This window comes from Cyclopterus lumpus, chromosome 9 (genome assembly GCF_009769545.1).
Source record: "Cyclopterus lumpus isolate fCycLum1 chromosome 9, fCycLum1.pri, whole genome shotgun sequence".
In the NCBI taxonomy this organism is placed as follows: Eukaryota; Metazoa; Chordata; class Actinopteri; order Perciformes; family Cyclopteridae; genus Cyclopterus; species Cyclopterus lumpus.
The window spans coordinates 27867106-27882947 of NC_046974.1; the positions used below are offsets into that span (position 1 = coordinate 27867106).

General features: G+C 45.8%; 1 protein-coding gene across 1 annotated transcript; it reads right to left on the reverse strand.

Annotated features, from left to right (window-relative positions):
* Positions 1 to 1888: 1888 nt before the first annotated feature.
* Positions 1889 to 14477, reverse strand: LOC117736344 (3-hydroxy-3-methylglutaryl-coenzyme A reductase-like). Its single transcript, XM_034541627.1, has 20 exons — positions 14306 to 14477; positions 13167 to 13346; positions 12132 to 12243; positions 11925 to 12012; positions 11745 to 11829; positions 11556 to 11661; positions 10770 to 10876; positions 10563 to 10682; positions 10321 to 10481; positions 9395 to 9648; positions 9148 to 9314; positions 7934 to 8128; positions 7095 to 7253; positions 5884 to 6041; positions 5674 to 5779; positions 5413 to 5583; positions 4142 to 4282; positions 3896 to 4054; positions 3578 to 3732; positions 1889 to 3274 (listed from the first exon to the last, which is right to left on the reverse strand). Exons 2-20 carry the CDS (start codon positions 13329 to 13331, stop codon positions 3220 to 3222), a joined length of 2664 nt encoding a protein of 887 aa, XP_034397518.1. The 5' UTR covers positions 13332 to 13346; positions 14306 to 14477; the 3' UTR covers positions 1889 to 3219.
* Positions 14478 to 15842: the final 1365 nt, after the last annotated feature.

The following is a 15842-nucleotide window of genomic DNA, read 5'->3' on the forward strand; positions in this document are numbered from 1 at the left end:
TCTTCTGGTCTCCCTCAGTTCTTCTTCTCTTATTTGTATTTATTTCATCCGTTGCAGGCTTAGAAAATTAATCACTTTATTAGTAAATTATGTCATTGTAAAATAAGACAACAGCTTGTACACAGTGTTTGTGTGTGTGTGTGTGTATATATATATATATATATATATATATATATTTTTTTCAATTATTTATATGGAACTGTGCTTTTGCACTTACATGTTAGTGAGAAACGTGTGCTTGGTGGCAGCGAGGCGACTGCTGTGATCAAGCTCTTCTCCTGTCTGTTACTTTGCTTTGTTTTGATCAGCCATTGCAGAGAAGGAGGATTTTTGAATGGATGCTAATTTTAACATTTATTTATTTTAAATCTCACGTACGCTTACCCCCATTTGAGAACCACTGTTCTATTCAATAATATGTAACGGTGGAATAAAGTCTACCCCAAAATAGAACACGATCAGGTGTATTCAATGGAAGGCATGAAGAGCCAGTCTGGGCCCTGTTGGCCTGTGACGCTTCTACAAAAAAGGACCACAGAGAAACACAAAATGACCAAAAGGGACAAAAGATGAACAAAAAAAGAAATGAAAAGAGACAAAATCCACCGAAAACGACAGAAAATGTGTACAAAGAGACAAAAGGCCAAAGAAAAGGCACAAGACAAAACAAGGTATTACAGAGAGATGCAAAACGACCAGACGAGACACAAAGTAGCTGCAGAGAGAAGCGGCCTGTCTAGTCTTCATGTCAGTCTCAGTTTCATGTCCACCTGAAACAACCACAAGCAGGACTTCCTCCTCTTCATCCACGTCACGATGTCCCTGACGCTCATGGAGGAGAACCTCGTGGTTCACACCGGCTCTGTGGTCTGACAGACAGCCGCAGGCCAGACGTCACACCAACCGGCGCCTAGCCAATCAGCGCCCTCTCAGCTGGTGAGATGTGCAGGGCCCTCATCCGATTGGCCGGCAGCTTCTCGGGTGAGGGCCGAGCACCGGGAGATCAGTGGAGGATCTCAGAGGGGGGGGGGGGGGGGGGGGGGGGTTAGAGCTGTGTAATCCCATTGGAAGAGAAACTCTCACAACTAGCTGTCAATCATAGATTACCTTCGACCTGAGTCAAGATCTGATTCTGAAGACTGATGTAATCCGTTTACTGTTAAGCATGTTATGCGAGAAAAAGCTTTTTTTCACTCTTCTACTTTCAATTTGTAGTAAATTAGTTTGGTTGTTATTTAAATGTGTTTAAATATTTTTTTTAAGTTAAATGGAACATAATGGAAGTTGTTAAACTTTAAGAAGAAGCACGAGAGAAGTGCTGGGCAGAAGGATGCATTTTATTTATTTATTTTTGGGAATAAATGTGATAATGCCAAAATGTGTCGTAATGCACTGTGTTCATCGTAAACTGCAACAATAAATAATAAATGAGTTATTAATACATATTGCATACATAAAATACAATTAACAACTGTTAATGAACGCAGTGCATTACCAAATCCAATGCATGATGGGCTAATTGTATTTATTTATTATAAATGTATCCCTGATCAAGAAAAGCAGTTTGATTTTTTTTTAAATCTTTTATTTGAATGCATCAATGTGTATAATACATTACCCAACAAGATGAATAAATACCACTTCATGTGGCCACACGGAGGACCTTGCTTTTCCCCGGGGACAATCAGTGGTGATCAATAATCTACGAGCGGTGCAACGCGCTGGGAGCTCCAGACACCGAGGAGGCCGAGGGATCGACCGCTGACATGACCCCCTTCGCTCTTCAGCGTCAAGGCCGGCGTGTGGTGCATTCGCTGTCACGTTCATCGTAAATTTCATATATTCCTGTTCACGTGCAATTTGTGAATACAAAAAACAGCACAACCTGTCGTTGCAAAGTCTGTTTGTGTTTATTACAAAATATATATCCAAAATATTTGCCATCCGCTGGTACAAAAGGAAGACTCACCATCACTGACTTCACATTGCATTTTGAAGCATCAACGGCGCGCACCAACTCCTTTTCTTCGTGAGTAGCTCGGCACGCGGTATTTGTATGGAGGTCGCCCCTCGGTGTTCAAAGCGAGGACACAGAGACAAGCTCATTTTAAGATGTACGGACCGCCATGTGTGCAATGCTCTATGTTACACAGCTAGCATGCTAGCTAGCGATGTTCGCTAAATGTGCCGTCGAACTTTCACAGAGCGGTTAATAGTTAGCTAATTCCACAGGAAGATACCGCTTCATCTTAACATTTCACAAAGACAGTTCATGCTCAGAGGAAGATTTCACGTTCCATACGGTTTATGCCAAACAAGATGCAAACGTTTTAAGATAAAGACAACCCCGCCCCCCCCCCCCCCAAAGGTCCATTGGACCAGCTGAATCAGGCGTAATTTACTTTTAAATGTGGACTGTTTGCATCACCGCACAGACTGAAAGCAGTCAGTGTGATGGATTGCAGTACGTGCGCGCACACGCTCGCACACGCGCGCGCGCACATACCTTAAACACTGTTCTTCAAAGTCATTTTTGGGGGTTCTGGAAATGCAGTTGAGCCACTGGTTTTGTTCCTTTATGATGATTTTACAGTATAATCCAACATGAACGGGCTACAAACTTTGTCCCATGGTCCCCTTAGTTGTACGAGCACCTGAAGCATTATTTATTCATCCTCCCTCCTTGTTTTTGAAGGACACACAAGCCCTGATTTTGTCCTCCCCTGTGCGGGAGATGAACTCAGCACTTTTTTTCATATATTCATCCCGTCAACTCTTTCGTGGCAAATCTGTCCCGTCTCGCTGTTGCTGAACCTCGGACTCACAACTAGGAACCCTCGTTCACTTCTCCAACCCCCCGATGAAGACATGCAATGATGAAGAGTCCGTGGTGGGCAGCATTCGATTGCATCTGTGTTGGCAATGTTGCATTTGGCAACAGGGCAGCGGAAATATTTAATTTTAACCCAAATTGTCCATTCCACCCCCACCCCAAAAGAAAACCTGACAGCATGTGGAAGTAAAAGAAGACAGTAGTAATTAACTGCTCTGCTTGGAGCCCCGTGAAAATTAATATACTCTTTTCATATCCAGCATCTTTGAAAGCACATGGAAGACGCCTGAGGTCTGCTGTCTTGATGAATGATTAGTTCCTTTCACATTGTCCATACTGCTCCGTCACCTGGGTTCACGGAAGAAGGCCAGGCTCCCCTCGGGCCCTCAGGAGGCCTTCCTGGTGCACGTTCCTGGAGTCTCCTGGAGGTTCACCTTGGATCTGCAGACGGAACAGTTGGATCAGTTCCCATCGCGCTGCGTGTCAAATACACACTGGTTATACATTCTTTACCTTATTAAAGAGTATCTATACGCTGTAGCTCCCATGCATTTTGGAGGCAATGTTAGGATTTGTTGACAATTGCTAGTTCTCCTTCAATACCTAATTTACAACACTTTGTAGTACTGACAGCACTCATTGTATTCAATATGGCAAAAACACATTTAGCCATTGGCATATCTTTTATGTATTGATGTTTCTGTCAATAAAAACATCTATAAATGGAGGTTCCTTTGCTCTTACCTGTTGTGTATCATGTGACTCTTGACCAGGTGGCCGGCAGCCAGAGCAGCCATCAGGGAGAGCTCTCCAGCCAGCACGGTGGCGCACACGACTCTGGCCAGCTGCCGGGCGTTGTCCCCGGGACAGTCCAGACAGGCTCCCTGCACGCCCAGCATCTGCACACACACACACACACACACACACACACACAGAGTTAGCTCAATACATTGTGATACATGAGCCACGAGCATTCATTCAACAGGAATTATACGTTGTTGTATTTATTATAGTGTGTGTGTGTGTGTGTGTGTGTGTGTGTGTGTGTGTGTGTGCGTGTACCTGGAGGCAGGCTTGCTGGGGGGCCAGGCTGGTGCCTCCTCCTACGGTGCCCAGCTCTATGGAGGGCATGGTGCAGGTGATGTACAGGTCTTCCCCCGTTGGCCCGGACGCCTCCATCAGGGTGATGCAGTTACTGCTGCCCACTGACTGGGCCGGATCCTGGAGGACACACACACACACATACACACGTTAATACAGGAAACACAAGAATACATGGCAAACATGCGTGCGATAGAACTAGCGTACCTGTCCGCAGGCTATGTAGATGGCGGCCACCAGGTTGGCTGCGTGTGCGTTGAATCCGCCGATGCTGCCCGCCATGGCCGAGCCCACCAGGTTCTTACTGATGTTCACCTCCACCAGAGCTGCTGTTGACGTCTTTAAAACCTGCAGCACAACGACATGCGGGTTACGACATGGAACCCAGAGTTGACAGATTATGACCTTCTGTGTGCTTCTGCGGGCCGCACACGCTTCCTTCACCGTAAAGACGTGCATGCTTTTAACATGAAGTAGATCCAGCTGGACCTGATGCCAGAGATAAGAGACACTTGGTAACCCTCAGCGCATACGTCTCTCTCGCTCTCTGTCGACCACACACACTAGGCTACATACTGAGATCTTACGTAAAGGAGCTGCACTCCTCTTATAACATACAATAATTTCCTGGAATTGACGAGGCGATCAAGTGTAAATAACGGGGGAAAGTGGAAAGTGGAAGAGGAGGAGGGATCAATGATATATCATTGATCCCTAATATTAATGTCCGTTCCAACCACATCTACAGGAATAAAAAACAGGAAGTCAGTGTAGCAGAGCCCGCCTCTCGCCTGATTTGATTGGCTGCCGTCAGTCAATTGTGACATTGACGAGCGGTGCCCGAAAAAACATGCATAGGAAAACAATGGTTTTGCGTCTTGGTGCGATCGGCCTATAATAAGATGGTGGTTTAGTTTTAGATCACACCTCAAGCACTATAGAAATATAATATTCACCCCAGAGTGAATGGCACATTCACATGAAGCCCACGTGTGACGTTGCATGTCCTTTTTAATTTGACATTCGAAGTTTTGATTGAGGTTTTCGACTGAAGCTCACCATGTATGGCCCTAAAATATTGGTAAAAATAGGATTTAATGCAATTGCAGTTCTACAAATGTATTTTTTAGTGTTGTTAGATTGCTGCCAGACCGCCTCATGAATGCCTCTATTTGTGTGCGGCAAGCGAGGCTAAACACCAACGCATAACATTTTTTTTCCTGTCAAAGGTTATTTTTGGGGAGTTTTTCCTGATCCGATGTGAGGTCAAAGGTCAGGGATGTCGTATGTGTACAGACTGTAAAGCCCTCTGAGGATAATTTGTAATTTGTGATATTGGGCTATACAAAATAAACTGAATTGAATTGAATTGAATAAAAACATGCTGTGAATTCTGGAAACGGTTTGAATTGGTTAATGGCAGTAGCGACCTCACACCGTTTGTACACTAACAGCAGTAGGCTCCCGGCTCCTCCTACCTCTCTGACCACTTTAGCGGGGATGGTGGCCTCACAGACGGCAGACTTGCCCCGGCCTTCGATCCAGTTGATGGCGGCCGGTTTCTTGTCGGTACAGAAGTTCCCACTGACCGCCACCACCTGCAGCTCTGGGAATTGCTGCTGCAGTCTGCTCAGTGCCTGCTCCGTACCCTGCAGGCAGACCGAATGATCCTTTAAACAAGGTCGCTGAGGACGCTGTATGGGCAGGAAACAATACACTTAGCCAGTGTTAACCATTACCTTAGAGATCATATTCATCCCCATGGCATCGCCAGTCTTGGAATGGAAGCGGATGTAGAGGTTTCTCCCAGCCAGACCAACCAGTAGCTTCTGGAGCCGTGCAAACCTGCCAACAGCAACCACAGGCTCTTTTCACTCAAGAACAACGTGTAGACACACAGCGGGCACTGAGCCCATACACAGACTCCTGGTGCTGTGATGGTGCTTTACCTGCTGGTGTTGTCAAAGGCCTCTTTGACGGCCTGAAAACCATCTGTGCTCTCCAGCCAGCCCTTGACCTCGGCAGCCTGGCAGGCAGAGGGCAGTCTCACTACGGGTCCTCGAGTCATGCTGTCGGCCAGGATGCGACAGTTGGCTCCGCCTCCCAGCTGACCGCAAGTCAAATACAGTACACATTAGCGCGTTATCGCAAGAATACACTCTGGATTAATAGAAACTTTCTTTTGTGTAACTCGTTTTTGGGGGGATTAATGCATCTAATAACAACTGGACAAACATAGAAGAAGTGATACATGATCAACACAGTGCGCCACACTGTCCCTATCACACAGAATGAAGACAGGAAGACACACCGTCGTTTGTCAGTGTCTCCCTTGACACAACCCTCCATCCTGACTTCCTCCCTAAGAGGCAATATTACAGTGTCATGCTACCTTGCTAGAAGTCTATTCTTCATGTGTTAAAGCTGCATTCTCTCTCCTGACCACCAGGGGGAGACTCCTCTGGTTGTATAGAAGTCTATGCTTCATGTGTTAAAGCTGCATTCTCTCTTTTGACCACCAGGGGGAGACTCCTCTGGTTGTATAGAAGTATATTCTTCATGTGTTAAAGCTGCATTCTCTCTACTGACCACCAGGGGGCGACTCCTCTGGTTGTATAGAAGTATATTCTTCATGTGTTAAAGCTGCATTCTCTCTCCTGACCACCAGGGAGCGACTCCTCTGGTTGTATAGAAGTCTATTCTTCATGTGTTAAAGCTGCATTCTCTCTCCTGACCACCAGGGGGCGTCTCCTCTGGTTGTATAGAAGTCTATGCTTCATGTGTTAAAGCTGAATTCTCTCTCCTGACCACCAGGGGGCGTCTCCTCTGGTTGTATAGAAGTCTATATAAATGACTCTCCTTCTCTTGATGTATTCCCTCAGTAAACATTGTAAACATTAGTTTTTGGTCTCAATCTCTAGTTTCAAGTCTTATTCAATACAGCGTGATGTTCATTTAGTCAAACAGACCATAATGCAGGGGATGCTTTAGGGTGGGGCTACCTTGTGATTGACACAGTTGTGTAATGTGTCAAAGTCATTGAATTGAATATGAATGTTTCATGTGAATGTGAATAAAAGGGGCCGTCCTCACTGTTTCAATTATTTTGTCCACCTTGGTACTATCCGTATCTTTGGAAAACAATATATCGGACACTCACAGCGATTGCTCGACATCCGCGGTTGGTGCTGGCAACCAAGCAGCCCTCTGTGGTTGCCATGGGAACCTGGAACTGCTTCCCATCCAGATGCAGCGGCCCGGCCACGCCTACTGGCACGGGAATGTAGCCAATCACATTCTCACAACAGGTGCCCATAACCTGGAAAAACAGAGACGTTGTCAAAATGGGAAGCAGAGGGCCACACAGAGCACGTGTGTTTGTGTGTGCGTGTGTTTGTGTGTGTGTTTGTGTGTGTGTTTGTGTGTTTGTGTGTATGTTTGTGCATGTGTTTGTGTGTGTGTTTGTGTGTGCGTTTGTGCGTGTGTTTGTGTGTGTGTTTGTGTGTGTGTTTGTGTGTGTGTTTGTGTGTGCGTGTGTTTGTGTGTGCGTGTGTTTGTGTGTGTGTTTGTGTGTTTGTGTGTGTGTTTGTGTGTTTGTGTGTGCGTGTGTTTGTGTGTGCGTGTGTTTGTGTGTGTGTTTGTGTGTTTGTGTGTGCGTGTGTTTGTGTGTGCGTGTGTTTGTGCATGTGTTTGTGTGTGTGTTTGTGTGTGCGTTTGTGCGTGTGTTTGTGTGTGTGTTTGTGTGTGCGTGTGTTTGTGTGTGCGTGTGTTTGTGTGTGTGTTTGTGTGTTTGTGTGTGTGTTTGTGTGTTTGTGTGTGCGTGTGTTTGTGTGTGCGTGTGTTTGTGTGTGTGTTTGTGTGTTTGTGTGTGCGTGTGTTTGTGTGTGTGTGTTTGTGTGTTTGTGTGTGCGTGTGTTTGTGTGTGCGTGTGTTTGTGTGTGTGTTTGTGTGTTTGTGTGTGCGTGTGTTTGTGTGTGCGTTTGTCACACAAGTCTTTACCTTGGAGTAGTCGTAGCCGGTGTACGGCAGGGTGGACAGCGCAGTAGGGGAGGGAAGTTTGTCAGATATCATCTGTCTGCGTATGGCCACGCCTCTCTCTGGTTTCTCCATGATGGCCTCCAGTTTGTATGCGGGGATGTGCTTGGAGTTGACCAGCTGCATCACCTCCGCATCGCTCAGGAAACGAGCCCCCAGCTGCAAGAGAAAAGGCATGCAGTGACTTACTGTGACTCACAGTGGCCAGCGATTCTACCTCGAAATCCACTGAAACTATTTTCATCCCGTAAAACACAAAATATTACGTTACGTAAGCTTGTGCCAACCAATAACATCATTAGAGCCATCCATCGATCAATCAATCTCCACCTTTTTGTGTGATTGCGGAGGCATGTGTGGAGCCAATCTGCAGCTACACTAAACCTGCCCACCTGCCCAATCAAATGTGAAGGAATTGACTTTAAGATTAGAAGAAATCAAAATTAAAATCCCTTCAACTCCCAGATACATCTTCACACGTGACGGTAATATTAACAGGTATTTGCATGGGAGCCCACGATGATTGTTGCTTATGGATATAAGGCTGACCCGTTGATTACCGAGCGTTGCCATGGAAATCAACCAAATCTGAATTTTAATGGGTTTGTTGTTGTTTTTAAATATATTTTAGCCCAGAGATCCCAAACACATTATTAATTATTAATTATGCATCAACATTCATTATTCTGAGTTTTTCTCAGACACATTGATGTGTGTATAGAGTGTGTGTGTAATTGCGGAGCTGTCCCGGGTGCTGAAACGCAGTGGAGGAGATTGATAGGCAGACAAACCCGACAAAGCCAGCTCTTCTATTCTATATGTTGGCATAAGCTACAGTGGAGTTATTTGTTCAATTATAGGCCTGCATATGAGCAAGTTTCATTTTCATGAGCCATCGCTGTGATTCATTTCCACACATTTTGCAGCAGTGGGCCGATACGTCTTGTATGCGAGACCCCAGGGAGCCGGCGGAATCAGAGCAAGAGTCTTTTCTAGTGGCGTCACGCTCTAATTGGTTCAGCCTTGACGAGAGTGGAGTGACTAAGCTCATTATACCGTAGGTACATCACACAACCGCCTCGAAACCTGCCGCCTTATTGGTGGGACGCATCTCGACACCTTTGGGAGCTCGGGAGGTGAAGTAACCGTTCAGGTTAGCCGGTGGTGTGGTGTCTCACCTCAGGGTCGTTGAGGACGGCCACACACTCGACCAGGTCTCTGGGCTTAGGGGGGAGGCTCGGCTGATCCGTCTCGGACTTGAGCCCCTCCTCTTCGTCCCCTGCCACGAAGAAGCTCTTCGGCCGGAGATCGGCGGCCGGAGCGGACAAGGGCCGGATGACCTCATCTGAGGAAACAAGGCAGAGTTGGAGACCACGGCGCTACACGGTCCATCTGCTGCGGCGTCACCACCGTCGTCAGACGCACCTCTCTCGGCCTTGATGAAAGTCGCTGGGACAGTCACGCTCTGGGCGGGGGCGAGGGGTTGGGGAGGGCACGGCTCCTTCCTGCAGCAGGTCTCGGTGGGCCGCCGGGGGGTCAGGGCCGGGGCGGACATGGTGATGGGGTTCTTCAGTGACAGCGTGGACTCCATCTCGGACTGCTCAAAGAAGATGTACTTGATAGCCAGCAGCAGGGCCAAAGCCAGACAGATCACCTGCTCTATGTCCATGGTTATCATCCTGCATGGGGGAGGGGTGGGGGGGCATAATAATGTCGTTTTAGAAGTGATTTCAGAAGCCAACACTGACCTCGGTCTCTTAAATACACACTTTGAGGTTCCGTTCATACGATGAGGAACTGTAGAGACACTATTGACTTAAATGTCTCTTTATATGACCAGTTTCCTATCTGGAAATAATTAGGATAATTAAACATAACAATTATCATTGTTATGTTGATTACGTTTCTACTTTGAACTACAAGAGTCGCTGGAGTTCTGACCTCCCCTTACTTCCCATCCTCATATACGGTCTCCTCTGCTCATGAGCATAACTGTGTATTGTGGATGCATAACATAGACTCTATACAAGACAACATAGTCACAGTGAAGACACATTTGACGCCCTGAGTTTGAGAGAATGAACATCACGCTGTATTGAAGAAGACTTTTAACTAGAGATTGAGACCATAAACTCATGTTTATAATGTTTACTGAGGGAATAAATAAAGAGAGAAGTAGAGACAGTTCCTCATAGACCTCTATACAACCAGACTTCTTTTTGCAACCGGAAGAGTCTAGGGCACTTCCGCATGAGCCTTATTCTTCAGTCCACCTGTGATGAATATAGCATTCATTTCTAAGGACACGCATGACAAGGCCCTGCAGGAAGGTAGCATATCGCCAGCCTCACCTGGTGAGGTAGAAGTGCCACAGCGTTCTCTCCGGCTCGATCCTCCGTGGCGAGAGGTGGTCGAGCTCCATGCCGACCTGCGGGACGCCCGGCGTGGTGTTGATGGAAAAGGGCTCGGCGATCCAGCGGCTGTGGGCGTGAACCATCACCAGGCCCAGAGACTGCACGCGGAGCAGAGATCAGAAATCACGGTTGTGTTGAAATGAAAACAGAGAAAGAACGAAAAGGAAGAGATGCGTTACCATGATCATCTTGACTCTCTGGGTCACGGGGTTGGGTTTGTTGTCCTCCTCCTCCTCCATGACTCTGGAGAAGTGGCTCAGCTGCCAGATGGGATGGCCCTCCTGACTATCGCGGGACAACTGCACAGCCAACAAAGCACAGACATTAACACACACATTGTGCATACGTACATGTACACGCATACGATGAAAACACTGGACCCTTACCTCCAGCACCAGTGAGACGCACGCTGGGAAGAAAGTCATGAACACAAAGTAGTTGGCCAAGACAGACATGCAGCCAAAGCAGCACATGATTTCCAACTGCCGCACACCTGAAGAGACACAAGACACATGAGAATTACCAAATCACGAGGGGGACAGGTCCTCGAAATTACACCAGTTATTATAGACTGAAACTGAAAAACAGACAGTATCAGAATTTAAACATTCCAGCGGTCATTGAACGCATCAGTCAGGAAACGTAACCGACTCGAAAACGGTGACATTTCATCAAAATCACTGCACTGAGCAGATCCTGTGAAAAAGAAAAAGATTTAAACATTCCTCGCAAATAGGAAGCCATGAATGACTCGGCTGGGACCGACAGCCACGTGTCTAAGTATAGCATTTGGAGTCCAGATTTGTTTGTTTTTTATAATTCTATTGTTTGGTCATTTTTTTATGCCATTAAAACTTGTACTTTGCACGGCTGCTGGGTGCTCACCTAAGATGACATACAATATAACAACAATCCATTTTGTACATCAGTTACATCAAAACTACATCTCAAGTTCCAGCCATGATTGTGCTGTTTCCACAGAGGTGTTGACTTGTGTATTGCAGTGGTAGAACGAGGTCACGGTGGGTACAACGTGACAGGCGCACAAACAAACACCCTGAAACTGCTCGGGGCTCAGAAGAGCAACAGTCATTGTTCTCTCTTGTCGACACACCCAGCAGTGACGTCATGGTGTAAAGGTGCAAGGAAAACTCCCTAATGGCAGCAAGTACCTGACATGGTTCCCACCCCGATCACTAAGCACTCCACCAGGGCGTCCAGAGTGAAGGTGGGTCCCAAGACCGACATGCCACGGGCAATGTTGTCCCTCACTTCATCCTGAAAAAGTTACAGCACGAAAACTCAGTCAGGGCTACTGCTGGATCTCATTCCAAACGTATGCAATATGGTGAGCGTCATACCTGAGAGCTGGAGCTCAAGGCGAACTTGGCGAGGGCGCACGCTTTGGAGAGGTCGATGAGCAGCAGGAAGAACGGCAACGCCTCGCTGGAGGGCCGGACAGAGCACAGCAATGAGCGGGAGTTGGTTCTTAACAAAGAAGCTGAGAAAGGGACAGTGTGCATGCAGAAGTGCCCCCTTACTTGAGGCCCGTGAGCTCTTTATCAAGGAAGTGAATGACCACTGTGCTGAATACGAAGCTGGAGAATATGGTGAAAAGGCCAGCGATGCCTGCAACAGAGGAAGTCAGGTGTGTTTCAAATGCATCGAGCTGGCTGGCTAGAAACCCCGCTACAGCCAGAAGATCCACGGCATCTTGTACACATTGTGTGTGCCCATCAATATGTTACCTAAAATGTATTTGGACCCCAGCTGTCTCAAGTTCTGGAACTGGAAGTAGATGTAGACAATGGCAATGCAGCGTGTGATGGTCAGGATGATGATGTCACTGCTCAGAATTTGCTGTCAAAAGAGAAGAAAAAAGGTCACAGATATTTAGCAGAAAGACCATTGGAAGACTAGAAGGTATTTTGGGAAATATCCTTTCTCGCTCAGACTTCAGAAGTTCAGATTGGTTCTCGTAGCTGAAACTAGACGGGCAGCTTAGTCTGGCACAAAGTCTAAAAGGGTGTGGCATTTGTTGGCGTCGAGCGGCCGATTGACGTGAGATGCCGAGTGAGAAACCGCAGGAAATGCTGTTCGTCCATTCAACGGCAGTCGGACGGCGCCACGTTTTGCACGCTGCAGCTCGCCTTACCGCCACACGTGAGTCTGAGAACTACGGTGGCCTTCAGGTAATGTGAAAAGGTGAAAGGTTCTCTCTAGAGCCATTGTTTGGTTTGTCCGTTCTGGGCTTCTGTAGAAACATGGCGGAACCACTCCCTGTGTTGATTTCAGTTGATTATGGACAAATGAAAACATAGTTATAAATATGATATACCTTTTCGTATAATAAAGTTCTACCATTCCAAAATCTGCATTATGTTTTGCATGATTTATAGCTGTTGGTCATGACAAGGATTTTTTATTTCTAATAGATATAAGGGTACTATTTTAGAGCAGTGAGGTTAGTAGAAATATATATATTCTCTTAATTAATTTTATATTTTTTTCCCTCTTATGTTGCTTTTCTGCTCAATGTTGTGTAACTTTTTAACCATTTTAAATTATTTGTCATAATTTCTACCTTACAAAGCAATTTGTAACCTTTGCAATTGAAAAGGGCTGAATACATAGAGTGTATTAGTATTACTACTATTATATACTGTCACTGAAGTGTGACATATACTCTGTGGGAGGCCAGCCCGAGGCTTGTTTGAAACTAGTCGGGGGGCGGATGCACCGTCACAGATAACAGACATCCTCACACCATGTCGTCCACTCACCTCCTCCGTCTTTGGGCAGTCGAAGTTCCAGCCGCAGATCTGGTCGTTGCCGGTGAACATGTTCATGGACATCATACAGATGGTGAGGGTGACCGTGCCAACGATCACCTCCCAGGGGTGGGAGGCCACCAGGAGGCCGTGCATGCGGAACAGACCGGTCAGCATGGTGCAACAGGGGAGCTACAGGAATAACACAAGTAGAGCGATGTCAGCCGCACACCTTTACAGGACATCGATGAGCACAACCACGATGGAAGAGAGAAATGTTTTACATTTTACGTTTTACACTTCAACTTTACGGGACACCTTTTCATTTCTTCCATACAAAGGATGTCCGAAAGTTGTTTGAATGTTTGTGATTTGTCAGGAGCTGAATGACACAGCCGATCCCCATTCTTCCGATACTGTCACTCATTTAAACCTGTGCAACGCGGCTGTGACAGACTATTTCACACCGGCCGGGACGCACAACATTATTTTGATGAGTTTGATTCGAGGAAAAGCCGAGCAAGGAGCAAAAAAAATCTAAACCACTTTGAAAAAAAGATATATATCTTTGTATTAATTATTTAGAAAAATCACATTTTCAAATCGTGGATTTAGGTCAGAAGATAGCCTACATTTCAATCTCCCAAATCCAACAAAATAAAGCACATGTGGGTATTTAAAAAAGAGAGCGGAGATCCATCCCCCATTCATTGTCTATAGAGCAGCTTAATATTTGATGACATCAGTTTGAGACTTCTCTGGTTTCATTGAGACAGAGAGAGAGACAGAGAGAGAGAGAAGCTCATGTTCTAATATAATAATAATAATATAATAATAATAATAATAATAATAATAATAATAATAATAATAATAATAATTTAAGAGGTGTTCCCCTGTGTTGTTGTTACTTTTAAAAGGTAAACCACATAATATTACCCATAACTGCGTCTATCTCATAAAGGCTGCAGTGTGTTCACCCTGGCGGTTCAGCGGCTCGCAGCCCTTCTGTCTGCCGTAGCGGAGCGGCTTGGTTGCGGCTACGCGGTCCCGTTTTTGACGTTCAGCGTACCGGCTCGTTCGCAGGCCAAATGTCAACAGACGTATATATTTAAAACCATAACGTTTAAATGAAGAGTTACGCCTTCACTTACCTTGAGCCGGCACGAGTAGGGTGGTAAATGCGGCGGCGACCAGGTTGCAGCCTCCCGGTGTGAAGCTCAGACGGACACACGGAGAGAGTCTCCTCCGCCGCTCTCTAAGGCAGATGGACCGATGGCACGCTCCGACATCATCCGACACGTCAGCCAATCACGTCGATCACCTGCTTCGCCAGAGCACTAGCCCCGCCCCGTTTCCGAGGCAACAGCAGCAATGTGGGCGTGGCCAGAGCGAGGACGCCAATCTCGCCACTGCGCACACGCTCTGCAGGTTGCGCGCGGAGCCTATCGCATGCGAGGGAGGGGCTGGTTCCTGTGATGTGGTGATGCCTTATGGATTAGTTTGACATTCATTTACAGTAGCTCGGACGTTTATATATATATATATATATATATATATATATATATATATATATATATATATATATATATATATGTTGTCATTAATTCTGTTGCGCTTTTGTCATGTAAAGTTGCAGCTCAGTTAATTAGGCTTTACTCTCTTTTGTTCAGCCGACATGAAACTTTATCGAGGTATGGATGATAAAGAAACATGAGGTGTTCAATACATTCGCCTCATATTCAATAGAGGAGCTCTGCCTACTTTATCAGGGTTCTGTTTTACATTTTAAAGTTGCTTCATTTCATTTTGTATTGGGATCAAGAGCTGTATTTGTCAGATTGGCCTTCACGTTTTTATTTATATATTCATATACACATCCATATACATTATGTAATTACACAACACATGCATTTTTTTTACTCAACAAAGCTCTAAAAGAAATGAGCTTTAAAAAGCACAAGTTGATCCCCGCAATAAACAAATACAGCGGTTTCATGTTGTATGGAGATCAAGTTGTATTTGTCAGGTTTGGCTTCACATTTCACATCCGTATACATTATATATTTTCACCACACCTACATGCATTTTTTACTCAACAAAGCTCTAAAGAAATGAGCTTTATAAAGCACAAGTTGACATTTAAATTAAATCCCCCACCCCCACCCCAATAAACAAATAGACAGCATATTGCTCAATTTGGGATATCGTTAACCCATAGTGAGGTTCCTGCTGTTTGACTACAATAGAAGTTATCATATATTCTGTCTCTCTGTCTATAGTATACTGTGTGTGTGTGTGTATATATATATATATATATATATATATATATATATATATATATATATATATATATATATATATATACACTGAAGTGTATGAATAAGATAGTTATGCGTGTTTGGTACTGTTTTGCATTGAATCATTCTGGGATGTTTGCTGAAATTGATTGGATGGCCCTACCAGAAACAACCCCACTGTATGGCATTCAGAAAGACTCAGGGAGAGGAGTACCCCCAGAGACCGCTTCGGTGGACTCAGGGAGAGGAGTACCCCCAGAGACCGCTTCGGAGGACTCTGGGAGAGGAGTACCCCCAGAGACCGCTTCGGAGGACCGCTTCGGAGGACCGCTTCGGAGGACTCTGGGAGAGGAGTACCCCCAGAGACCGCTTCGGTGGACTCTGGGGGAGG